We start from the raw sequence: 26,328 nt of genomic DNA, 5'->3' as shown, positions 1-26,328 counted from the left end.
AATATATGAAATGTAGCTCTCACAGATTCTCACTAGGCTAAGGGCCAAGAACCAGCGAACTGATCAAGGCCAGTGAGAAAATGACTCACTTGGCCTGAAATACCCAAGAGGCAGAGCAGATCCCACCCCCAGGACGACAGCCCCTCCTGTCAGACACGCCTCCTCAGCCTGTAAAGGCTGCTCTGCACCGCACGCGCCCGACAGGAGGAACTGCGCATGCGAGTCTGTTGATGCACCGCCAGAGGGATGCCGGGGATGCCATTGGAAGCCGGCAGAATGAAAGTCCCATCGCCGGGACCCGCCGCTGGAAGGTAAGATCGTTACAGGTAAAATGTTTATGAAATGTCATTGCGACCTGAAACATTATACCATATTAAATAATAGTTTTTGGTTTCAAAGATTTTATTAGGTTTTCAAGAAGGTAATCAGCTAGTACAATCAAAATTGCAGAACAACATAACATAAGGCCAGCTGGGCCTTATGCTGTTAGGCCTATTAGGACATGATCGCTGAGCTGGAGGTGGGCCACAGCAACAAAACTGAGAGATCGGAGAGCTGGCTCTGAAAGCCTTTGGGCAAAAATGCCACAATGGGTTAGATACTTACTATGTAGAGGAAAAGTCTGTCCCGTCATTCCAGGGACATCCCCACTGAAACTGAATACCTCTTCACCACTCCTCAGGCAGCCTTTGGAAGTACTCACGTCCCCGAGTACTTTTGAAGAAAAGGGCATCCGTATTGCATGCACACAAGTCTAGGCTTGTGCATAAACAGTACAGATACACCGGTCTTTGGAAGGACTCGGGAACACGAGTACTTCCGAAAGGCTGCTAGAATGATGGGACAGGACGAGTACCAGGAAGGCTTTATGGTATCCAGAGAATTCATAACATGAATAACATGAAGTGAGTTTCCTTGCTTTAGGTTTGTTTAATCATTTATGCTGCCTGGACGTGATCCGCGCGCTTCAGCACACTCACGTGCCGCCCCCCGGTAGCCCGGAGATCAATGAATGGGAACATGATTCCCATTCATTGATCTAAGTCCCCCGCAGGAAAGCCAATGGCTTCTCATTAGAGGCCGCGGTCTTTCTGCCCTAAAAAAAGTTTCCCGTCCTCTATATGCTTCCTGGAAGCGATCAGTACGCTTCCAAGGCTAAAAAAAAAAAATCTCACTGTGGCCATCTTGTGGCCAAATAGTAAAAATACATCTACATACTTTTTTTTATACAATTAACCAACATTATTACATTTTAATTTTTTATGTTTATTTCCAACACCAAAAATTACCCAAATAAAATTTTTAATGAAAAAAAATTACAAAAATAAAAATAAAAATCCCTAGATCCCAACTAATACTTTTTCAGCAAATAATGTACTGATTCATTTGGTCAATTAAACGTCCTAGAGTTCCTCGCTCTGTAATGGAATCAGATAGGACAAGAGGGGGCTAGCAGTACCTAGCTTACAAAAATATTATTACGCGGCCCACATACGCCAAATTGTCCAGTGGTCCTCCCCAGGGCTTAAACCAAGATGGGTTGATATAGAAGAGGCATCTGTCTCACCCAAGACTTTAGCCTGTCTTCTATGGTCCAGAGAAGGCAGGGCTGAACCTGAGATATACTTGTTAAGCTCTGTAGACTTCACCCTGTCCCTCTGGAGAAAGATACGTTTTTTATTTATTCTGCAGGCACCAATGTCTATGCTCTTTAGAATTCAAGGAATATTATGACCTCGAGCCTCCATAGTATCAAGGATAAAAATGTATCCTCTATGAGAGATGTATGTGACCCAACCACTAGAAAACTTCTTCTTTTTAGTTAATTTTTCACTGACTGGGGGCAACTTTCTATATTTCCAAATTAGATCACGGATCCATGCCCTGATAGGCCGAAACTCTTTCTCACCTCTGACAAATTTTGAATCATTAATGCTAGAAACCGAGAGACCCCCACATTTAATATCTAGGATATACTCTATCCTCACTATCCCACCGAGAGAAAACTTTACCAAACATTCCTATATGACATATTGGGAAGCAGAATTACAGATTTGGGCTAATGGGAGAAAAACATCACTCTGCTCTCGGACAAAAGAGAATATCTACAAAATACTTTTTGGGTGGTATTATACTCCCCAAAAATTACGTAAGATTTATCCACAAACTTCGAATCTTTGTTGGAGAGAATTTGGGGAGGTGGGTGCTTTGTCTCACATCTTTTGGTTTTGCCCACAAGTCCAAAACTTCTGGGGTCAGATCAGGGACCTGCTCAAATAGGTTGTTAAAAAGGATCTCTTATTGGACCCATGGATTTATGTGTTAGGTAAACCGCCCCAAGGTTCCCGTAAACATACAATTAAAATGATAAATCATATTCTCACTGCGGCTAGGGTAGCCATAGCATCGAACTGGAAAAATAGAGTGCCTCCCACTGTCCAGGAAGTCGTTAAAAGAATAGGTTATATACGAACCATGGAGTAACTTACCTATCTATCTCACGAACAAAACGATTTATTTTCTAAGGTATGGGATTTCTGGGATATAAATTATGAGTTGCTGCTTTAGAGGCAAGAAGTTAGAACCTGAGATAAATAATATTCAAACCGTTGCTAGGAACCAACGGCTTCATTAGCTCACTAGGAGGTCAGAAATATGAGGAGGGGGGAGGGAGAGGGGAAAAAGGTACTATATACTGATATCTTAAAAGATTGCAGGCATTGTCTGTGTTTGTTTGTTTTCCTTTTCTTTTCTTTTTCTATTATTTCTTTTATTATATATCCTTTTAGTCCTATCAATCTACAGCAATATTGACTCAGGGTTTCAATAATTATGCTCTAATAGTTTATTATTGATGTAATTAGCCTATTGATTGATGAGAACATATTTGCAACTGTAAGGATCGGTGTAAGTAACCAGAGAGAATCCGATTGTTGGCGATCTGCAGTATCACCAACAATACAGATGTCACCCGATTATTGATGATCTGCAGAATCACCAATAATACAAGCGCAGCTAACCTCTGGACGCCAAATACAATAATTGACAATGAGACAACAATAATAATTTACACGTATGTGGAAATATCCACCACATGGTAATTCCTCAGAGGTGTGGTTACCTCTAAATGGGAACCCCGTGTGTGAGATCCTCAAGCAGGCAGAGAGAGGATTCTCAGCCCCTGGCAGTAATCGTCTGCTAGGGCAGGCGTCTCGGAGAGGCAAGCCTCAGAGATAGCCCACCAGTGGGAGACGTTCCACTGGAGGGAGAAAGGTCAGACAAGCATAGGTTTGGCAACAGAAAGACGGCAACAGTACAGGAATGGAAGGCTGATTCAGAGTCGGTAAACAGGCAGGGTCGGCAACTTTGAATCAGATAGGCAGAGGTACAGAATCGGCAAGAGAAGAGAGTAGTCAGGGATAGCCAGAGTCAAAACAAAGATAAATATACAATATAATCCTAACTGAGGTGTGACGTCCTTGGTATCAACACCTAGGAACTGAGCTAAGGTCTGAGCGCTTACACCTAAGCATTCACGACAGCAGACAACTTGCTACTGACCTGCAAGTCCTATTTGTAGCCAGAGAGCTACTCAGCGCTGCCCCAGAGCCCCAGCCAATCCAGAGTACTGCTGGAGTCAGCTGAGTGGCCTGGTCAGCTGACTCTTTTTCTGGAACAATAAAGTTCCTGTCTCCTCGCGCGTGTGCGCGCAATCTGCAGACTCCGAGCCGGCGAGAGAGCGGGCAACCCCCAGGTAGCAACTGTGAGGCGGAGTCCGCCGAGCTCACGGACTCCGCCACCTGCCCTACTCTACCCGCCGGCAGGAGTGAGGAGGCCCCTGTCCGAGATGCGGAGTCCGCCGCCACGTGCGTTCTGGCGGCGGCTCCGCTATCTCTCACAGCAACTTTATCTATATGCCTAATATGTACTGTTGACAATTTATTTTGATATCTTTACAAGACGTACACATATGTCAAATGTTAAAAATGTTTTAAACTTGAAAACTTTCAATAACAATTGAGTTACAAAAAACAAAAAAAACAACTTATAAATAGTTACCTAAGGGTCTGAACTTTTTAAATGTGCATGTGAAGAGGGTATATTACGAAAAAATTTTAAATTATAAGCTTGTAAATTGTGATGGACACAAAACTGAAAAAATTCACTTTTATTTCCAAATAAAATATTGGCGCCATACATTGTGATATGGACAAAATTTAAATGGTGTAATAACCGAGACAAATGAGCAAATAAAATACATAGGTTTTAATTATGGTAGCATGTATTATTTTAAAGCTATAATGGTCGAAAACTATGTGAGAAATAATTAATTTTTTCCATTTTTTTCTTAATATTCCTGTTAAAATGAATTTAGAAAAAAAATAATTCTTAGCAAAATTTACCACCCAAAGAAAGCCTAATTGGTGGCAGAAAAAACAAGATATTCATTGTGATAATTGTGATAATTAGTGATAAAGTTATTGGTGAATCAATGGGAAGTGAAAATTGCTCTGTTGCATAAGGTGAAAAATCCCCGCAGGCTGAAATGGTTAAATGAAATTTTAATTTTCTATTCATCATTAATATGAAAGTAGAAATCAGCACACTTATGACTGCGCAAGCTTCGGTGCTCTTTAACACTTTAGTGAACCATATTGTTTGGATGGATGCTGGAGGAAAAAATCAACATGCATGAGGTTCCTCTGCTGTCCATTACCAATCCACTGAAGAGTACCCAGTTATGCAGTACAAAGCTAGCTAGTTACAGGGATCACACTTATGTGAAATTGATTGTCAGAATGATATTAGTCAAAATTTATTCTAAAATCTCGTCTAATATCAAACAGTAGCAGAGTGGTAGAATAGGTAAACAGATCAATATTTGGAAGATATCAATCTTTTGACTGATGTGTCACTATTCAATGAGTGCATGGCCAACCTTACTCTTTCCATCTCTACCCAAATGTATTATTTCTGGTTGCCCCAGTTATTCTTGGAAGAATTCCGCATTTCCTGTAGCCACTCTACAAAACCTATTTCAAATTTTTCTCAAATGTAAAATGATGTGGCATGCAGGACTTTTCAGTTTTCTGCGCACGTTTTTCTGCATACGTTTTCTGCACACCAAGTGTGTTTCTATACAGAAAAACACCTGCGTTTTTTCACTGCAGCTAATGTAATTGATACAGAAAACTGACAAAATGTGCAGAATCATGATGCAGAATGTCAGGTTTTTTTTCTGCGGTTGAAAAACACATGAAGTGTGAACTAGCACATTGATTAACATGAATTCTCAGTTTTTCTGTGCAGAAAACGCGTACCAAAACAGTCAAGTGTGTTCCCTGCCTTCAAGTGTGTTCCCTGCCTCAAGGTGCTGAGCATGCTACTTAGCTGTAGGAAAAGGCGCGGGGGAAGGGGGGGTACTGGGGGAATATTGTTTGCTGGCTGCTGAAGAGGTATTTTGTCGATTAAGGCTGCTTTCACAGTGGGACGTTACAGGCGCACGTTAGAACAGCCTGTAACGCACCCCAACGCACAGCAATGAAATACATTGTAACGCAGCACGTCTACATAACGTACTGCATGCAGTACTTTACACGTGGCTAAGCCACGTTAGACTGTTTGCACATGCTCAGTAGGGTTTTTTTTTTTCATTTTATGGGCGGAGAGGAGGCGGGGAGAGGCCGCTGCCCGCTACGTAGCCAGGCACATGGCTACTTATTATTCACTGCACTTGCAGTGTTTACATCCTGGAGCGGCCGCGGATTGGCTGGCGGGACCACGTGATGCGGAGAGCTCTGCTAACGTGGTCTCCGCAGTGCCTCCGACAGAGCAGGCGCACCAAGAGCTGCTTGTAACGCGGCTCTTGGTAGCATCCTGCTCCAACACCACCAGGCGTTGCGTTAGGGGCACGTTATGTGCCCTATAACGTCCCCTAAACGCAACGTCCTGGTGTGTAAGTAGCCTAAGTGTTTCCTGTGACATGTAATTGCATCAGGGTCCATAACTATATAGATGGAAAACATTAATGTAAAGAAAGCTTATGATAAATAAACATTTACATTACCATTTTGTTTTCTTTCTGCAAAAAAAGAAAGACAAAAAGACATAGCAATGATTACATTTTTTTAAAGATGTAAAATATATATTTAAATTAATAAGTCTAATCTTATATTAAAAATAATGTGTGATTTTATACCCTGTAACTATGGTGTCCCATCATTAAAAACATCAGATCCAGGTACATCTCCCAGCATTCAATGGCAACATTTGCTCCTACTTATTAAATTATACTTAAAATGAATGGCAGTAATAATTTGTTAATCAAACTAGAGGATATCAAATTGCTCAAATGAGTACTGAGAGCTTTGTTAAGCACCAAGTTCTGTTGTGAGTTGAAATATAAACTTGTTCCCCAGGGATGGATTGTTCATTACCATGTTCGGGTTAGTGTCACATGCCTACCTATAGAGCTGCCAGTCAGAGACATCCCAGGAAGCCTTGCTAGCTAGACCTCAAGCCTCATTCAATTAACTTATCTCAAACATCTTCTCCTAGGAGATCATTTTTTTCATCTCTTCCAGGAATGAATTTCTAAAAAGGCCACAAAGGCCAAGGCCTTGGACAACTGCTGCCAAAGGGAGCAACTGGAAGTGAGGTTGCCCCATAATGAAAAGGGAGTCTGCAAATGGGGAGCAGAACACAGAAGAGTTAAGCTGCTTGCCAAATACTATTGCCTGAAAACATCTATTGTAAAATAAGAGAAGAGGGGCTAGTCTATCTGGGATAATCCCTTCTGAGATGAGGCAAGAGCTTATGTTTCTATCTAACATAACCCCCTGTGAAATAAGCAGAGAACCTTGGAAAAATGACCTTGTTTTGCAAAAATAAAAGAATGATAGGGCCTAGTTATCAGAACCCAACTCTGCAGGCTTTGCTTTCATAATGTTAGTGACTTGTCTACTACAACATCAAAGCAAAGCTCTCTTCTGCTCACAAACAAAATGAAATATTGTTTTTTATTACATGTGTGTCTCATTAAATATTTTTCAATGCTTATTTTTTCGTGCTTAGAAAAATAAATAAAAATGCTATTTCCTTTCACACATATAAAACACTTACTTTTGTCTCTTTCCTTCTTACGGAATTTATATATTTTATAGAGGATTGTGTATATAACTGCCACGAGTATAACATTCAATATAACACTGAAGGCGATGCTTGCATGAAGTCCTGCAGGTTCAGGAAAGATCGAGGCTGAAAATAAAAGCACTTACTTTCATGTTGCACTGTAATTTGTAATTGTTTTTATCATGCTGTTCTTTCATATGCATAGGCTATATTTTCTGTTTATATGCCCCCAAATGTTCGGTTTTGTAATAAAGATATACATAGTTACGTAGTTAGTTGGGCTGATAAAGACATATGTCCATCAAGTCCAACTAGAAAATATGGTACAACACTAGCCTGAACCCTCACATATCTCAGTTGCTCTAGAGGAAGGTGAAAAACTTAGAACAAATAGTCCTATAAGGGAAAAAATTCCTTTTCGGCTCCAGATGGCAATCAGATAAAATTTCTGGATCTTACGGATGTCCTTCAATGCAAGGAAAGCATCCAAACCCCCTTTAAACGTGGGTATAGCCCTACTCCACAGAGACAAATTAATCCATGCCATGCACTGATGAGGATCAAAAAATCCAAAACAGTCTGTATGCATGTTGGATTATTCTGGCTCTGTACAAATTAACAAGCTGACACATCATTGCATTCCAGCGGTTCTGGAGGTGTGTTTAGCTTCTAAGGGTAACAATGGTTAATTTGCATATATTCAGCAGTGATGCACTGGGAGACATCTCAAGCTCACTTCAACCTCAATTATAGCAAATTCTTTCTGTTTTAAGAAAGCAAACTTTTGTTTTTCTTAATGTGGATATAGAATTTGCTAATCTGAATTAAATTATTCCACATTTTAACCACTCTTACTATAAAGAACCCTTTTTTAAACCTTTTCTCCTCCAAGCTCCCCCTTGTCCTTTGTACAAGCCTAGGGACTAAAAGCTAATCTACAAAGCTTTTCTATTGCCCTCTCCTCTTTTGTTCAGATTCCTTATCATTTAAGAGTTTATATACAGTAGCAAATTGGTGCCTGTTGAGAATGACGCAAATTTAAGGATATTGAAAAGATAGTACAGCGTATGGTTAAATGTACAGCTTGTGTTCATAGTATGTGCACACTACAGTGAGATGAGTGCACACTAGAGTGGGGTGCGGTTTCAGTGCATATTGGAACTACAGTTTAAACCACTTCAGTCTATACAGTAGTGATGCTCATCTGAGCTAGGATATCCGAGGTACTCGGATATCCTAGCTCTTTTTTCACTATTCGAGCTCGAATAGCGAGCTCGAATAGTATTAGCTATCCGGGCTGTGCTATCCGAGCGCACTCGGATAGCAAGCAGCTATCCGGAGATATCCTAGCTATCCGAGCTCGGATAGTGTCACAAGCTCGGATAGCGTCACGACAGACGTCACCTCGAGTCCTCACAAGCGAATCAGAGGGCTCCAAGCCCTCTGACTGTAGCCAATCACAGAGGGGGAGCCTGGCCAAGCCCCCCTCTATAAATAGCGGACGCCATCTTGCCTCACTCGTCCTGCTTGCGACTTACTGACTGATTGTACTGAGAGAACTGCTCCAGTGCTTTTTGTCTGTGTGCAAGTGCATTGCTATTGTTCTAAACCTAGCGTTTTTACACTCCAACACTTGATCTTCAACTGTATTGCTTTGTATTGTAGATAGATTGTATTTTAGGCAGTTTAGGTTGTGTGATTAGGGACTAGGGAGGGAGAGTCTGTCACTGGCGCTGCTGCTGCAGGCCTGCAGCCTGCAGCTAGGCCCTGTGCCTGCCCTGCTCTGTGCTCTTGCTCTAGTCTCTAGTTACCTCACCTCACCTGTGCTCTCACCTGTCCTTACTGTACTGCTTCTGTGTTAGATAGACAGTGGAGGAAATAATTATTTGACCCCTCACTGATTTTGTAAGTTTGTCCAATGACAAAGAAATGAAAAGTCTCAGAACAGTATCATTTCAATGGTAGGTTTATTTTAACAGTGGCAGATAGCACATCAAAAGGAAAATCGAAAAAATAACCTTAAATAAAAGATAGCAACTGATTTGCATTTCATTGAGTGAAATAAGTTTTTGAATCCTCTAACAATAAAAGACTTAATACTTAGTGGAAAAACCCTTGTTTGCAAGCACAGAGGTCAAACGTTTCTTGTAATTGATGACCAAGTTTGCACACATTTTAGGAGGAATGTTGGTCCACTCCTCTTTGCAGATCATCTCTAAATCCCTAATGTTTCGAGTCTGTCTTTGTGCAACTCTAAGCTTGAGCTCCCTCCATAGGTTTTCTATTGGATTAAGGTCCGGAGACTGACTAGGCCACTCCATGACCTTAATGTGCTTCTTCTTGAGCCACTCCTTTGTTGCCTTTGCTGTATGTTTTGGGTCATTGTCGTGCTGGAACACCCATCCACGACCCATTTTTTAGTTTCCTGGCAGAGGGAAGGAGGTTGTCGTTCAGGATTTCACGATACATGGCTCTGTCCATTTTCCCGTTAATGCAATTAAGTTGTCCTGTGCCCTTAGCAGAAAAACACCCCCAAAGCAAAATGTTTCCACCCCCATGCTTGACGGTGGGGACGGTGTTTTGGGGGTCATAGGCAGCATTTTTCTTCCTCCAAACACAGCAAGTTGAGTTAATGCCAAAGAGCTCTATTTTGGTCTCATCAGACCACAGCACCTTCTCCCAGTCACTCACAGAATCATTCAGGTGTTCATTGGCAAACTTCAGACGGGCCTGCACATGTGCCTTCTTGAGCAGGGGGACCTTGTGAGCCCTGCAGGATTTTAATCCATTGCGGTGTAATGTGTTTCCAATGGTTTTCTTGGTGACTGTGGTCCCTGCTAATTTGAGGTCATTCACTAACTCCTCCCGTGTAGTTCTAGAATGCTTTTTCACCTTTCTCAGAACCATTGACACCCCACGAGGTGAGATCTTGCGTGGAGCCCCAGAGCGAGGTCGATTGATGGTCATTTTGTGCTCCTTCCATTTTCGAACAATTGCACCAACGGTTGTCACCTTCTCTCCCAGCTTCTTGCTAATGGTTTTGTAGCCCATTCCAGCCTTGTGCAGGTCTACAATTTTGTCTCTGACATCCTTGGACAGCTCTTTGGTCTTTCCCATGTTGGAGAGTTTGGAGTCTGCTTGATTGATTGATTCTGTGGACAGGTGTCTTTTATACAGGTGACTAGTTAAGACAGGTGTCCTTAATGAGGGTGACTAATTGAGTAGAAGTGTCTAACCACTCTGTGGGAGCCAGAACTCTTAATGGTTGGTAGGGGTTCAAAAACTTATTTCACTCAATGAAATGCAAATCAGTTGCTATCTTTTATTTAAGGTTATTTTTTCGATTTTCCTTTTGATGTGCTATCTGCCACTGTTAAAATAAACCTACCATTGAAATGATACTGTTCTGAGACTTTTCATTTCTTTGTCATTGGACAAACTTACAAAATCAGTGAGGGGGTCAAATAATTATTTCCTCCACTAGATATTGTACTATTTTATAGTTAGCAAGGCCCAGCTTTACTGCTATACCTGTCCTGCTGTATCTGCTCTCTGTAATCTAGTAACACCTGTTGTATTGTTTAGCTAGATTCTTCTATTGTTTAGTTAGTACTGTAGTGTACTCTAGTCTGTGTATAGGTACCATCCGTCACCGCGTTACCTAGGGTCTTTGTGTGCGCAGTCAGTGCACGTCTGCGCTGTACGCACCCTCTCGTTAGTTCTACACCCGTCCTATTGTTTATTACTTCTATTGTGTATTTGCTGACTTGTACTGTAGTCTGTGTATAGGGACACCGTCAGTCATCATCAGCTAGGGTCTTTGTGTGCGCAGTGCGCACTCTCTCGTTAGCGCTACACCGATCTCTGCTGTAGAGTACACCTGTCCGTCACCTCACACACCCACCACCACCAGTCCCACCCCATTAAAGTACCCCACTTGTCCCACCCGCCTTTACATACATACGTTTTTTTTTCATTTGTATAATATTAAAAATATACAATGTCTGGCACTGGCAGCCGCGGTCTGGGCAGGGGCAGTAAGGGCAGCAAGGGCATCACCAAGAGAGGAGGATGTGGGCGTGGCACCTGCGCCACCGCCACCATGCGCAGTTCTGCGTCTGCACCAGTGGCTATTCCGCCATTAGCCACTGGCCGTGGACGCCTTGGCCGCCCAACAGCTGGGAGTCACGCTGCAGAGACACAGCAGCAGCAGCAGCGTGTGGCCCAGATGTTCCTCCCACCGCCAGGTCGTAGCCGTCCTATTGAGGAGAAGGACGCAGACGCTGTGGTGGAACTGATGGTGGATGAGCAGGCCACCATTAGCTCTGGAACCGAGTCCTCCACCCCCACCACCACTCCTGTTCGCAAGAGCAGCAGCAGCCGCCCAGCACTGCCTGGGGAGCAGGAGTGCAGTTCTCCAGCCCCAGCGGGTGACACCAGCACCCTGTCACTCAGCACCTTCTTATGGACCCCAAGCACAGAGAAGGTATGGAGTGCTGTTGCAGAAGAATTGGCAGAGGAAGGAATGCTCATGGGCACTTTGGGGGATGATGCTTTGGACAATCAGACAGTGGTGACTGTCCATCCGCCCATGCATGCAGAAGGGGAGTTTGGGGGATCCCAGCAGGACATGTTTGTGGAGGGGGAGGATGATGATGACAGGGAGCAAGACAAAGACTGGTTGCCAGGTCCTGGGAGTGGGGATGTCATCAGCTCTGAGGAGGAGGAGGATGCGTCTGTGGGCCTTGCTAGAAGGATCAGCATCGCAGGCATGGGCAGGATCACAAGTGGGCGTGGTATGCAGGCCACACAGCGTGCTGATCAGGAGACGAGTTCTGCCAGTGCCACCACCAGCCGCACCAAGAACCCCCCCTTCCCCCCCAACCACCACAGGGAGACCAGCGGCAGCAGCACCTTCCAGCCAAAGGGGCAACTTCACCTCCCCAATATGGAATTTTTTCACCCTTCCATATTTGGAACGCAAGTATGCCACCTGCAACCAGTGCCGCAAGCAGCTCAGCAGAGCCCTCAGTGTTTGGCACCACCTCTCTGGTCAACCACCTTGCAGGGAAACACTTTCACGAGCATGAGGAGTTCGTGAAGTTGAAGGAAGCTGGCAGTGGCAGACCCGCCACCACTGCGAAGCCGTCGGCAGCAGAAGTGCGTCAGCAACGCACTGCTCCTCCTCCCTCTGCAACTCCTGCCGCCGACACTGAGGCCTGTTCTGGCAGCCAGTCCTCAGTGGCCTCCTCTGCTCCCTCCACTGCTTCCCGTGCCAGCAAAAGACCTCGCCAGACCCTGCTCAGCGACACCTTCCAGGGGGTGGTCAGGGTTCTGCCTCCCAGCAGCCGTCGCTTGTGTCAGCTGAACTGCCTTATTCCCTTGTGCAGGAGGAGAGCGACATGCGTGCGCTCCTGATGTGTGCAGCCCCCGATTGGCCAATCCCCAGCCGACATTATTTTGCACGCACGGCCATCCCTGCACTTCACCGCTCTGTGATGGCCAATGTCGGGAGAGGGCTGGAGCACGCGGTGGGTCAACGGGTCCACGTCACCATGGACTCGTGGAGCAGCCGGTTTGGGACAGGCCGCTATCTGTCCTTCACCGCGCATTGGGTCAGCTTGGTGGAAGGGGGTGAGGAGGGGGGAGCAGCATCGGCCGGCACTGCCAGAGCAGCAGCAGCACCAACAACGCAGTGGGTGGTGCCACCATGCAGGGTCAGCGGAAAAGCAGCAGGTTCCTCTGATCCGCTTCCATCCTCCGCCACACCAGCCCAAACCCCACGCCTCAGCAGCAGCGTGAAGCCCCGCCACTGCCAAGCGCTGCTGGAATTGGTCAGCCTGGGGAAGACCAAACTGACGGCGAACCACGTCCTGGCCAAACTCTGAGAGCAGGAGAGGAATTGGCTGACCCCCAGAGGCCTCAGAGTCGGAGAGGTGGTGTCCGACAATGGGGCAAACCTGGTCGCTGCCATCAGCAGGGGAGACCTGACCCACATCCCCTGCCTGGCGCACGTCCTGAACCTGGTAGTCCAAAAGTTCCTGCGGACCTACCAGGGGATGGACCGATTCCTTGAGGCGGCAAGGAAGGTTGTGCGTCACTTCCGGCACTCGCCTGCAGCCGTGGCGAGCCTGGAAGAGGTGCAGAAGGAGCTGCACCTGCCACAGCACCGGCTCATGCTCGATGTTCCAACTCGCTGGAACTCCACCCTGGCGATGTTGGAGCGTCTGGTTGAACAGAGGCAGGCTGTCAGCCAGTACGTTGCACGAGCAACAGTTGCCTCCCTCACTGCAACTGGGCGTGCCGCCACCAACCTCCCGTCCATCATCTCCACGGAGGACTGGGGGCACATGCAGCAGGTGTGCTCAGTCCTGGCACCCTTCCTGCAGGCCACCAACATGGTGAGCAGGGACCATGCAATGGTGTGCGAGTGGGTCCCCTTGGTGTGTGTGCTGAACAGGGCCCTGTATGCACTGGTGGAAGAGGGAGCGGCAGCCTTGGACCAGCAGGAGCTGCAGGCAGCTTCACAGGCCACCTCTGAGGAGGAGGGCTCGGAGTTGGTGGAGGTCCCTGACCTTGCTGCTGATGAGGGGGAGCAGCAGAGCGCAGCTGGACTGGTGCGGGGGTGGAGAGAGGATGAGGTGGAGGAGGCAGAGGAGGACAGCAGTGTCGGCTCTGGGGCTGCCGATGATGTGCCAACAGACGTGGCCAGACTGTTCCCAATGGCAGCGCACATGCTGAGGTGCCTGCGCAAGGACCCAATGGTGATCCAGATGAAGCAGAGGGAGGACATCTGGATCTGCATGATGCTGATTCCACGTCTGAAGGGGAAGCTCAGCCAGTTCCTGCCTGCAGGAGGAGACCGTGCGCAACAAATGAGGGATTTGCAGCTGTCCCTTTTTTGAGCGCTTGCAGGAAGCCTTCCCTGAGCCATCCACCCCCACTGTCCAGCCAGCACAGAGGCAGCAGTAGGTGCCTGCATCCACCAGCAGCAAGCGCTCGCGCACCACAGACCTGCTGTCTCTGACCCAAGAGCTCTACATGAGTGTAGAGCTGCCAAGGACTAGAGAGGAGGTGCCTGCAGCAGCATCCTTCTCCAGTCACAGGCAGCGCTTGACCCGCATGGTGGCTGACTACATGGGGTCCTTCAGCGGGCTTGACAGCGTGGCCCCTGTTGATCCCATGGTCAAGCACCTGCCGATCTGGAGCGAGCTTGCGCAGTACCCCTGGAAGTGCTCTCCTGCCCCCCTTTCAGCGTACTGTCAGAGCGTTGCTTCAGTGCAGCCGGTGGAGTCGTCACTGAGAAGCGATCTCGTCTGTCTCACAAGTCTGTGGACAGACTGACGTTTCTCAAAATGAACCAGGCTTGGGTGGAAGGCGAATTCATGGCCCCTGTTGTCGGCGAGAAGGGTACATGAAGTGACGACTGCCACACACACATACACCTGCTGCTGCTGCTGCTGTTATATTTCATCCTGCTGTCTGTGTCTCCACTGCCAGGGAACACATTACATGGTGCTGCTGCCCAAGCGCCACCAGCTATTACGCTCAAAAATAGCTGCATTAATTTGAATAAAAAAAAATTTTTTTTAATTATTTTACAGGTGTCCGGGTTGAAAACTGTGCTGTCCCAATTGTGTATTTGACACAATGTGGGCTTCACGACCACTGTCTGGAACCTCATGCTGTTCATTTACGGCCCTGGGACCACCGCTAGGACCCAGGGCCTACTATGTCTCGCTGCCTGCCCTCCTGCCTGCTGCCAAATGCCAGTCTGCCACACACACTTATCCTCCTCACGCTGCCTGCTGTTATATTTCCTCCTGCTGTCTGTGTGTTTCCACTGCCAGGGAACACATTACAAGGTGCTGCTGCCAAAGTGCCACAAGCTATTACGCTCAACAATAGCTGCAATCATTTAAACAAAAAAATTGTAATTATTTTAGAGGTGTCCGGGTTGAAAACTGTGCTGTCCCAATTGTGTATTGGACACAATGTGGGATTTTCACGACCGCTGTCTGGAACCTCATGCTGTGTATTTACGGCCCTGGGACCACCGCTAGGACCCAGGGCCTACTATGTCTCGCTGCCTGCCCTCCTGCCTGCTGCTAAATGCCAGTCTGCCACACACACTTATCCTCCTCACGCTGCCTGCTGTTATATTTCCTCCTGCTGTCTGTGTCTCCTCTCCGCTGCCAGGGAACACATTACAAGGTGCTGCTGCCCAAGCGCCACCAGCTATTACGCTCAACAATAGCTGCAATAATTAAAAAAAAATTGTAATTATTTTAAGGTGTCCGGGTTGAAAACTGTGCTGTCCCAATTGTGTATTGGACACAATGTGGGCTTCACGACCACTGTCTGGAACCTCATGCTGTGTATTTACGGCCCTGGGACCACCGCTAGGACCCAGGGCCTACTATGTCTCGCTGCCTACCCTCCTGCCTGCTGCCAAATGCCAGTCTGCCACACACACTTATCCTCCTCACGCTGTCTGCTGTTATATTTCCTCCTGCTGTCTGTGTGTTTCCACTGCCAGGGAACACATTACAAGGTGCTGCTGCCCAAGCGCCACCAGCTATTACGCTCAACAATAGCTGCAATAATTAAAAAAAAAATTGTAATTATTTTAGAGGTGTCCGGGTTGAAAACTGTGCTGTCCCAATTGTGTATTGGACACAATGTGGGCTTCACGACCGCTGTCTGGAACCTCATGCTGTGTATTTACGGCCCTGGAACCACCGCTAGGACCCAGGGCCTACTATGTCTCGCTGCCTGCCCTCCTGCCTGCTGCCAAATGCCAGTCTGCCACACACACTTATCCTCCTCACGCTGCCTGCTGTTATATTTCCTCCTGCTGTCTGTGTCTCCTCTCCGCTGCCAGGGAACACATTACAAGGTGCTGCTGCCCAAGCGCCACCAGCTATTACGCTCAACAATAGCTGCAATAATTTAAAAAAAAAATTGTAATTATTTTAGAGGTGTCCGGGTTGAAAACTGTGCTGTCCCAATTGTGTATTGGACAAAATGTGGGCTTCACGACCGCTGTCTGGAACCTCATGATGTTCATTTATGGCCCTGGTACCACCGCTAGGTATCAGGGCCTATTATGTCAGTCACATCACACTGCCTGACACACATTACTCCTCCTCCTGTAGCTGCATTGAGCTTCTGCTGTCTGTGTGCTGCTACCACTGCCAGGGAGAACAGAAGAAGAACTATTTTCTACTGCCACCTGCCCACCCACTCTCCTATCGAGTACCGACCGACTATTACCACACAGTACAAATAGCTGCAAGCCTGCAACTACTACTTCCTCCTCCTGCTGATGTCTGTGTTTTACCACCGCCAGGGTACACAGAAAAAGGCGCTGTGGCTTGCAATGTGCCACTACCTACCTATTATGCCATCAACACAAATATAACTATGGTGTTATTACAATAAAATATTTCCACAAATGAAGTAAAAAAAAAAAATTACAAAAGAAAGGAAAACCAAGACACATAATATAATAACATAACATAATATAATAATATATTAGATTGTAAGCCTTTGGGCAGGGTCCTCCTCCTTTTGTGTCCAACCTGATCATGCACCCATTACTGTGAACCCATGCTATGCATCTGAGTGAACCTAACTTGCCTAATCTCCATGCTCCATCCAGTGACTGACTAAGCATTACCTTGTACTCATACTGTGCTGCATGATCTGATCTTTCTTGTATTCAGGTATTGTCATTTTGCTGTATGTCACCCCTAAATATTGTATGTATCCCTATTTATTGTCCAGCGCTGCGTAATATGTTGGCGCTTTATAAATACAATAAATAAATATAATGATAGAGAAGAAGAGGAAGAAGAAGATGAAGAGGAAGAAGATATAGAAGAAGAAGATATAGAAGAAGATGAAGAAGATGAAGAAGATATAGAAGATGAAGAAGATATAGAAGAAGAAGAAGATATAGAAGATGAAGAAGATATAGAAGAAGAAGATATAGAAGAAGAAGATATAGAAGAAGATGATGAAGAAGAAGAAGATATAGAAGAAGATGAAGAAGATATAGAAGAAGAAGATATAGAAGAAGAAGAAGAAGATATAGAAAAAGATGAAGAAGATATAGTAGAAGAAGAAGAAGAAGAAGAAGAAGAAGAAGAAGAAGAAGAAGAAGAAGAAGAAGAAGAAAATATAGAAGAAGAAGAAGAAGATATAGAAGAAAAAGAAGATATAGAAGAAGAAGATATAGAAGAAGAAGAAGATATAGAAGAAGAAGAAGAAGATATAGAAGAAGAAAATATAGAAAAAGAAGATATAGAAGAAGAAGATATAGAAGAAGAAGAAGAAGAAGATATAGAAGAAGATATTGAAGAAGAAGAAGAAGATATAGAAGAAGAAGAAGATATAGAAGAAGAAGATATAGAAGAAGAAGATATAGAAGAAGATGACGAAGAAGAAGAAGAAGATATAGAAGAAGAAGAATATATAGAAGAAGAAGATATAGAAGCAGAAGATGAAGACGACGTAAATGAAGACTTCCAACAACCATTTTGGACACACCTTCTCATGCAAACACTTTTCATGAAGTTAATTTACTTTTTTGAGACCTTTTTTATAACTACTACATCACCACATAATCACTTGATGTTTTTCTTCATAAAAAAGGTGTTTTCATGCATCATTGACCTCGGATAGCGACGTCGGATATCCGAGGTCGAATCGGATATTCAATTACATCGGATATCCGACTTCGAGTGAATTCGGATAGTTTACTATCCGAATTCGACCAAACTCGAATAGGATAATGAGGTATCCGCGCATCACTACTATACAGTGTTGTTTCACCTTATGGGCCTGATTCACTATTTGGTGCTAACCTAGTTAGCACACCTTGGGCCATATGCAATTCACTTTTTCACCTGACTTTTCTCCTAGGAGATAATTTTTCATCTTCAATTTAGAATACGTTTTCACCAATTTGCAAAGGAAAAAGTACCACAAAGTAGGAGAAGAGGTACTATCAAAATTATTTTGAGTATTTTTTTTGGTTGCTGGGGGTTTAAAATGCATTTTATTGACAAGTTTTAAAATATCACCTAGGAGAAAACTCAGGTGAAAAACTGAATTGCATATGGGCCCTTAAGGCTTTGGACGTGCTAACTGGAGTGCTAAGTTAGCACGCACCAAGCTGAATAAGATTGCGCGCAAAGTACCGTGCGCAAAAACTTTGCGTGCACAAAGGCTGGTGCACACGAAACGTCGCATCGGGTGCGATGAAAACGGCATACCCTGTGCGCCTATAAAGTCGCATTGGATGTGCCATAAACATCACATGGGTGCAACGTTTAGGACACATCCAATGCGACCTTATAGGCGCATAGGGTGCACCGTTTGCGCTCACCGTCTTTTGTGCACACAAAGTGCTGCGCGCGGCACTTTGCACGTTAGCGCTAATTAGCGCGTGCTAAGTTTCTTTAGGCGTGATAAGGGGCTTTTCACAAGCGTGCTAACCGTTAGCTAACCGTTAACTTTCACCTCCCATTCATTCGCCAATAACTTTTTTACTACTTATCACACTGAAATGATCTATATCTTGTTTTTTCCATCACCATTTAGGCTTTCTTTGAGTGGTACATTTTACTAAGAATTATTTTGTTCTAAATCCATTTAAACAGGAAAATTAAGAAAGAAATGGAAAAAATTCATTATTTCTCAGGTTTTGGCCATTATAGTTTGAAATTAATACATGCTACCATAATTAAAACCCATGTATTTTATTTGCCCATTTGTCCCGGTTATTACACCATTTAAGTTATGTCCCTATCACAATGTATGGCACCGATATTTTATTTGGAAATAAAGGTGCATTTTTTCAATTTGCGTCCATCACTATTTACAAGCTCATAGTTTAAAAATTATAGTAATATACTCTCTTGACATGCGTATTAAAAAAAAGTTCAGACCCTTAGGTAACTTTTTATTTATTTATTTTATTGTAATTTTTTTTTTTTTATTAAAATTTTTATATGGGTAATTTTTGGTGTGGGAAGTAAAGTTAATTTTAAAAGTAATAATATGTGTTTATTTAATAAAAAATGTATGCTGATGTAGTTTTACTATTTGGCCACAAGATGGCCACATTTTTTTTAGTCCTGGAAGTGAACGCTCTCGCCTTCCAGGAAGCGTAAGAAGGACGGGAATCATTATTTTGCTCAGAAAGACTCTGATAAAAAGCCATCGGTTTTTCTGCCGAGAACTTAGATCAATGAATGGGAACTATGTTTCCATTAATTGATCTTTTGGATAACGGAAGGCAGCGGGAGCACGTGCGAGAGCCTGTGAAATTGCACGCTGGCACAACAGCAGCCGGGCCGGCTGTCTAAACGGATATATCCGTCCAGATAGACTTAAGTGGTTAAAAAGGAACTTTTCTATATGAAGCACCATTTCATTTCTTTTTGCTATTAGATTTATGCTGTGTTTAATGCTTTAGACTACAGATGAAATTTGATTTTCAAACCACTTAAATGGTTTTACAATATGCCATGCTGTAAAGCCCTGTACACAATTTAAATCTTTGTCACCCAAAACAATCTTCACAGTTTTCTTTATTAGTACAGATGTACGCTGTCAGTGCCTTTGCGCAGTGCGGCCGCCCTCATGCATGGAGTGGAGCATGATCAGGAAGAAGAAGAGGGTCCTGGCGAGCAGAGGTAGGCTCAAGGAGGATCTAAGAAGCCTCTATAGCATCCCTCTAAGTATCTACATTTTGTGTTTTTAAAAGTCACAGGTTTGCTATAAGTAAATGGCAGTGCATGGTGGCACACACCTGGATAGTCAAGAGGCTTTTGAGATCCTCTTACACCCACTGGTCCAGCAGTCCATTTCCTTGCATGCAAGAAAATTACATTTCCACAACAAAACCTTCACTATAAATTTAAAGAAATAACATACCTGATATTTGAATTGTAGCCGTTCTTTGATACCTTGGTCGAGAGTTTTGAATTATGCATGAAGTCTTGTTTGATTTTTTGCGGTATAGAATTGAGGTGGTAATGCTGTACGTCTGGTTTTCATTAGTAATCTCTGATGTTGAATCTTTGAGTGCTTCATTCTTCTCATCCAGCCAGTAGGCTTCTGGCTTTGGATACCACCCAGATGATGAACATACCACGCTCATGAGATCTTGGGAGTGGTATTCAATGTGCAGAAATGGACTTGTGCCAAGCGCTGTAGAAAAGGCAAAGGAATGGACTAAATTCATTAGCTGCACTTTGTAATGATAGTTATTTATTACAAAACGGTTCTTAACACTAATGCTAGGTATACACAGTGAGATTTTTCAGCAGATTTACTGTCCAATGGATTTTCCGATCATTTTTCATATTAATTTCCATTCACTTCTATGAGAAATCAATCAAAAAAAATAATCGAAAACAAGATCTGCTGTTATTACAGTATTGCGAATAGCTTTGCAGTCTCCATGCCTTTAGAATAAATACGTAGTTTTCACCCTGATTGACATAATCTTTGTGAGGCTAGGATGTTAATTTGAGGATCTCATATAGAGGAATTAAACAATTCTAAGAAGTTCCTTCTAAGAAGTTCCTCCATTGGAAAGATGAATGAAGAGTTCCCCTTTATAATTACAAGCACCCAGGTAGCGTTATTTGAGCGTTGTAATGATCTGCTTAGCTGTCTGCACGGGCAGACAGCTGTTTGTCTATTCTTTAGGTCTGAGTGCTGCAGGTCTCTGGAAAAGAGACCTGTCTTCACTTTGCAAGTTTCAGAGTTGCTCAGCTGGTCAGGAATTTGCATACACTTGTCATGCAAATTGCCTAGCTGCCTCCTTTGATGGCTTGCAGTATAAATACCTTGTGCTCCCAGAATTCCTTGCGGGTCATGATGGTTTGTTCCTGCTAACTCACCTGGAGTATCAGCCTTTGATATTGTTTGCTAAGATTAGTTTAGAGTAATTCCTTGGGACTGCACTAGACATCCCTTCTAGGGTAGTCAGGTTGTACTTATCTGTTTTGCTTTGTACTGTCTATCTCTTGCGATTGTCTTGTCGCCAGCGGTGGACGACAGGAAATCGTGCTGTCTATTGGGATCGCATTCGCCCTAGCGGTAGTGGCAGTGGTTCCCTCTGTCTGGGAGTGTAGGCCAGAGCTGCGGTTGCTGCTGGCTGCTCCTTTTGTCTGTCTTGTCTGATGCGAACGCTTGCTGTAGGCTCGGTGAGCTAACTGTTTAGCAAGCGTTCGCGTTCTCTATTTCATGTTTGTGTTACTTTGGTTAGTTAGGGTGGCACGTTTATCACTGGGTGCCTAACGCGTGGTGATCGTGTCTTTAACGCGTTCGCTGTTGCGAATGAGTGCGGTGTTCACGTTTAGCTAGCGTTTGTTATTTTCCTTGTTGTTCTGATCATTGTTATTTGCTATGTCTTTCTTGCTACACTTGTGCTCTGTCTGATTCGGTCTTGTGTCACTATTTGGCAATCGCCACTCTTGCAATTGCGTTCCCACTTAGTTTCCGCTGTTGTGTGTTCACCGTCGCTGGGTGGCGACTAGATTGGTGGACACACATACATTCTGTCTCTGTGCTCTCTCTCTTTAAGGGCTATCTTGCCCTGCATTGCTTCAACTCGTACAATTCCCATCTGGCATCTGTGGCAGAGCAGAGGCTGTGTTCGCCTGCAGTCCATAGCTCCATCTGCCGGTGGGAATTTCCCTCTACAGGTGAATAGCACCATAGCTGGGTTCTGTCAAATTACACGCTTGTGGAGGATTTCCGCAGTGTCAGCACGCATCCTGTGCGCTGACCACGGAAATAATTCCCCAATCGTTACAGTATGACCAGCCAAACCGAATTTCCCAGTGTAGAGGGAATTTCCGATTTGTACATTTTTGTCGAATATGCTTCTTGTACCTTTAAGAGGTTTAAAAATCTTGAACCTGAAACAGCAGATGAATTTTTGTCTGAGTGTGCTAAACTTTTAGCGAACCCTGATGCACCCCAGTGTCTACCTGGGCCCACCAAATGGCCTACATTCTGTTTGAGGGCGAAATGTTAAAGTGGGCTTATGATGTGTTAGATAATACCACCCTGAGTCAAAGACCCCTGGAATTCTTGGCCTTTGTAATTCATAATTGGCTGAGAATATCTCAATTATCATACCCCCTTAACGAGTTGTTGTCGGCAGCTCAATCAGCTGTTCCATCTACTCAGCCATCAAAAGCTGCTAAGTCTAAACGTAAAAAGTCTAGAAAGGCTTCCCAGTTAAAAAATCCCTTGCCCATAGCAATTACTAATAAAGAAATTATTTCTGTAAAGTCTGAACTGTGGAAAACACTTGAATGTGATGAATCCAGAGAGACATCTCAGTCTCAGGTTTTGTTGCCCCAAGCTAAAGCATATGTGGATCCTATGATAGGCAGAATTATTCAGTATATTAAAGGTGTAAGAAAATCTATGCATGTTCCTGATCGCAACCCGTATGAGTGTTGCCTTGATACAGGGTTGTTTGAGCCTCCATTTGCTTCATGGGAGATTGGGGCTTTGATTGAGGAGTTTGAGTTTGATTGGAAGGCGTTTTGCGATTTTTACATCGCAAAAAGCGAGGTGATTCTTAATTCTTGTTTTGAGTCTGTGTACGCTTTGATTGGATCTGATGAGTGTGACGAATGTTTTGTGGATCCGCTGATTTGTGTGTGGCAGACGATTTTGGATGAATTGCACACACACCAACCAATTGACTCCAATAAAGCGACACCGTTGTCCGATGATTGTTCTTGCCTTTCTGGGGTAAAGCAAGTGAGTTTAGACACTGTGCAATCTGAAATGAACGGGTGTACTACTGTGGTGGACACCTGTGTGAATTCTGAAAGATTCTCTCCTGCTTGTGTGGCGTTTGAGTCTGTGCGATCTGATACCTGTTTCTCAGATGACCCTGCTATGGGAAAAATTCCTAAACCATGCAGCCTCAAGAGTAATGTTAATATGACTAATAAAGTTTCTCATGTTGTTGTCACAACCTCTTCTGCAAATAAATCTATGTCTTGCTCTGAGGAAAGAAATGACTTTCCACCCTGTACTCTGGATGAGTCAATATTGCCTTGCCTAAAATCTCCTGCAGTGACCCTAGAGGCTCGTCTAGGTATTGCTACTATTCTCACCTGTTTTTCTGCTATTTTGGAATTGCAGTCTAGTTTGACTGCTATGCATAATTCTGCGTGCAGTGAGATTAGAATTAGGGAGTCAGTGTGTGTTCCAGTAGATATTCCTGTGCATCCTGTTCATGAAGATGAAACTCAGTCTCAGCGGATTGTAGAACCATCGCTGGGACATTTGCTCGGTCCGCAAAATGTATTTGATGTTTTGCCCTGTGACATACATGGATAGTTCAGAATCCTTGATTTCTTTGTCAGAAAACTTGGGAGACAATGCTCCTGAGCTTCTGTTTGATGTTCTGGAGGTCTCCGAGTTCCTCCCAAAGGGTGCAGAACTTTTAGGAGGTGCCTCCTGCCCCGCAGGGCCGTCTGAGGTATTGCCCACTTCAGTAGGCATCACTGCTATACTGACTACTTTTGCGGCTCTTGTGGAGCTTCAGTCATGCGTAGTCAATGATGAGTTTTGGTTAGATACCATTACAGTCACAGAAATTTCTAAGTCTGAGTCCAAGTCTTCTTTTGAAAGTCCAGTACTTGTGACCACTACTCGTGATGGTTCTCTGCCCGGTCCTGGTTTTGGTCTTGTTGTGATGGACTCTGAGGTTGGCAGCTCCTTGACGTGTCCTGAGGTTTCTCTTGTGCTAGTGTACCCCGATGCACTCTGTGACCCAGAAAGCCCAAGTGTGTCTCGGTTACCAGCATGCTCAGATGTTTCCTCGGTGGAGACATGTTCTGATATTGCCTGTCTGCCTGCATGCCCAGAAGTGGTCCCTGTAAGCCCTGATCTTGATGGTTGTCCTGGTAGTCCTGAATCCGGAATGGTCATGGGTTCCATAGGGGTTCTTGGTAGTTCTCCATGTGAGCCTGGTGAGCGTTCTGGCCTCTTGGGATCTCTGCGGAGCTTCAAAGTGTTCTGGGAGATTCTGGGAGAAATTTTTCTTGGTACCCTGGATGGGATCAACAGTGGCTTCTCTGTTGAAAGGGACACTTGAAAGGGACACTTCAAATAGGTATTGTAGCAGGTTTGGTATTTTTGGACGGTCCCTGGAAGGTGGTGGGTATTGCTCGGAGGGTGTCGATGGGTTCTTCTCTGGCATTCACAGTTCTGATGGGTGTTACGCTGAGACTTGTAGTACTGATGGGCATGTTTCGGTGGCTTCTGCTTCCGACGAGGTCGGTTTCAGGAGGATTGACTCTGAAATTGGGCCTTGTCGGGCTGTCCCGACCTTCATAAGTCTTCAGACTGACAAACAGACAGCTGTTTGTCCATTATTTAGGTCTGAGTGCTGCAGGTCTCAGGAAAAGAGACCTGTCTTCACTTTGCAAGTTTCAGAGTTGCTCTGCTGGTCAAGAATTTGCATACACTTGTCATGCAAATTGCCTAGCTGCCTCCTTTGATGGCTTGCAGTATAAATACCTTTTGCTCCCAGAATTCCTTGCTGGTCATGATGGTTTGTTCCTGCTAACTCACCTGGAGTATCAGCCTTTGATATGGTTTGCTAAGATTAGTTTAGAGTAATTCCTTGGGACTGCACTAGGCATCCCTTCTAGTGTAGTCAGGTTGTACTTATCTGTTTTGCTTTGTACTGTCTATCTCTTGCGATTGTCTTGTCGCCAGCGGCGGACAACAGGAAATCGTGCTGTCTATTGGGATCGCATTCGCCCTAGCGATAGTGGCAGTGGTTCCCTCTGTCTGGGAGTGTAGGCCAGAGCTGCGGTTGCTGCTGGCTGCTCCTTTTGTCTGTCTTGTCTGATACGAACGCTTGCTGTAGGCTCGGTGAGCTAACCGTTTAACAAGCGTTCGCGTTCTCTATTTCTTGTTTGTGTTACTTTGGTTAGTTAGGGTGGCACGCTTATCACTGGGCGCCTAACGTGCAGTGATCGTGTCTTTAACGCGTTCGCTGTTGCGAATGAGTGCGGTGTTCGCGTCTAGCTAGCGTTTGTTATTTTCCTTGTTGTTCTGATCATTGTTATTTGCTATGTCTTTCTTGCTACACTTGTGCTCTGTCTAATTTGGTCTTGTGTCACTTCGTTTCCGCTGTTGTGTGTTCACCGTCGCTGGGTGGCGACTAGATTGGTGGACACACATACATTCTGTCTCTGTGCTCTCTCTCTTTAAGGGCTATCTTGCCCTGCATTGCTTCAACTCATACAATTCCCATCTGGCATCTGTGGCAGGGCAGAGGCTGTGTTAGCCTGCACTCCATAGCTCCATCTGCTGGTGGGAATTTCCCTCTACAGGTGCATAGCACCATAGCTGGGTTCTGTTAAATTACACGCTTGTGGAGGATTTCCGCAGTGTCAGCGCGCATCCTGTGCGCTGACCACGGAAATAATTCCCCAATAGTTACAAGCGTATAATCTTGTGAACAGGAATCAGGGGCGCCTCTAGCCTTCTTGTCACTCCAGGCAAGAAATCCTGTGGCGCCCCCCCCCCCCATAACAAAATAAAACAAAAATCATATACATTATAGAACACTTCACACATGATATAAGCCATCAGAGAGGGATAACTATGAAATGGGGCCCTAGGCAAGATAACACTTTGCCCTCCACTGATGGTCACCTGGCTTATTTAGTTAGATTTGGTGGGGGCTAGCAACCATCAGGCCCCTAAACTCTCTCTAGATCCTAGGCAGCTGCCTAAGTTTGCCTTGTGGATGATCAGCATTGTATGCCATACAGCACATGCTGCCAGTATGCACCTCAAATAAATACAGCATCCACACTACAAGTTCCAATGGCAGTCACATTGCAAGATTGGATTATCAAGCAAGACATTCTTACTTTCAAAATCATTTTTCACAAACATTATGAGATATGCAAATATGTTACCACCTGTTAGGGTAGGACTAGAGTGGGTATATCATGACATTGAAGGGCTGATATGGTAAGGTGGTTTAAGGCCCAGTGCACACCGAGCGGTTTTAGCAGCGATCCGCCAACCACATCTGTCTGTGAAAACGCTTGGCTAATGTATTTCAATGGGATGGTGCACACCAGCTGTTTGAGGTTTTTAGCAAACTGCAAACGTGCC

At 44.7% G+C, this 26,328-nt stretch overlaps 1 protein-coding gene across 4 annotated transcripts in view; it reads right to left on the bottom strand.

Annotated features, from left to right (window-relative positions):
* LOC137532676 (butyrophilin subfamily 1 member A1-like) overlaps positions 1–26,328 on the bottom strand; it is a 92,601-nt gene that overhangs the window by 2,197 nt on the left and 64,076 nt on the right. For all 4 annotated transcript variants that reach the window (XM_068253478.1, XM_068253480.1, XM_068253477.1 and 1 more), the window contains exon 4: positions 20,080–20,355. In XM_068253478.1, the coding sequence (XP_068109579.1) occupies positions 20,080–20,355 (276 nt within the window). The remainder of the gene's footprint in view (positions 1–20,079; positions 20,356–26,328) is intronic.

The sequence above is a fragment of the Hyperolius riggenbachi genome, chromosome 9 (genome assembly GCF_040937935.1).
Source record: "Hyperolius riggenbachi isolate aHypRig1 chromosome 9, aHypRig1.pri, whole genome shotgun sequence".
Taxonomy (NCBI): Eukaryota; Metazoa; Chordata; class Amphibia; order Anura; family Hyperoliidae; genus Hyperolius; species Hyperolius riggenbachi.
The sequence above is the reverse complement of the archived record's forward strand: the minus strand, read 5'-3'. Positions and strand labels throughout refer to the sequence as shown.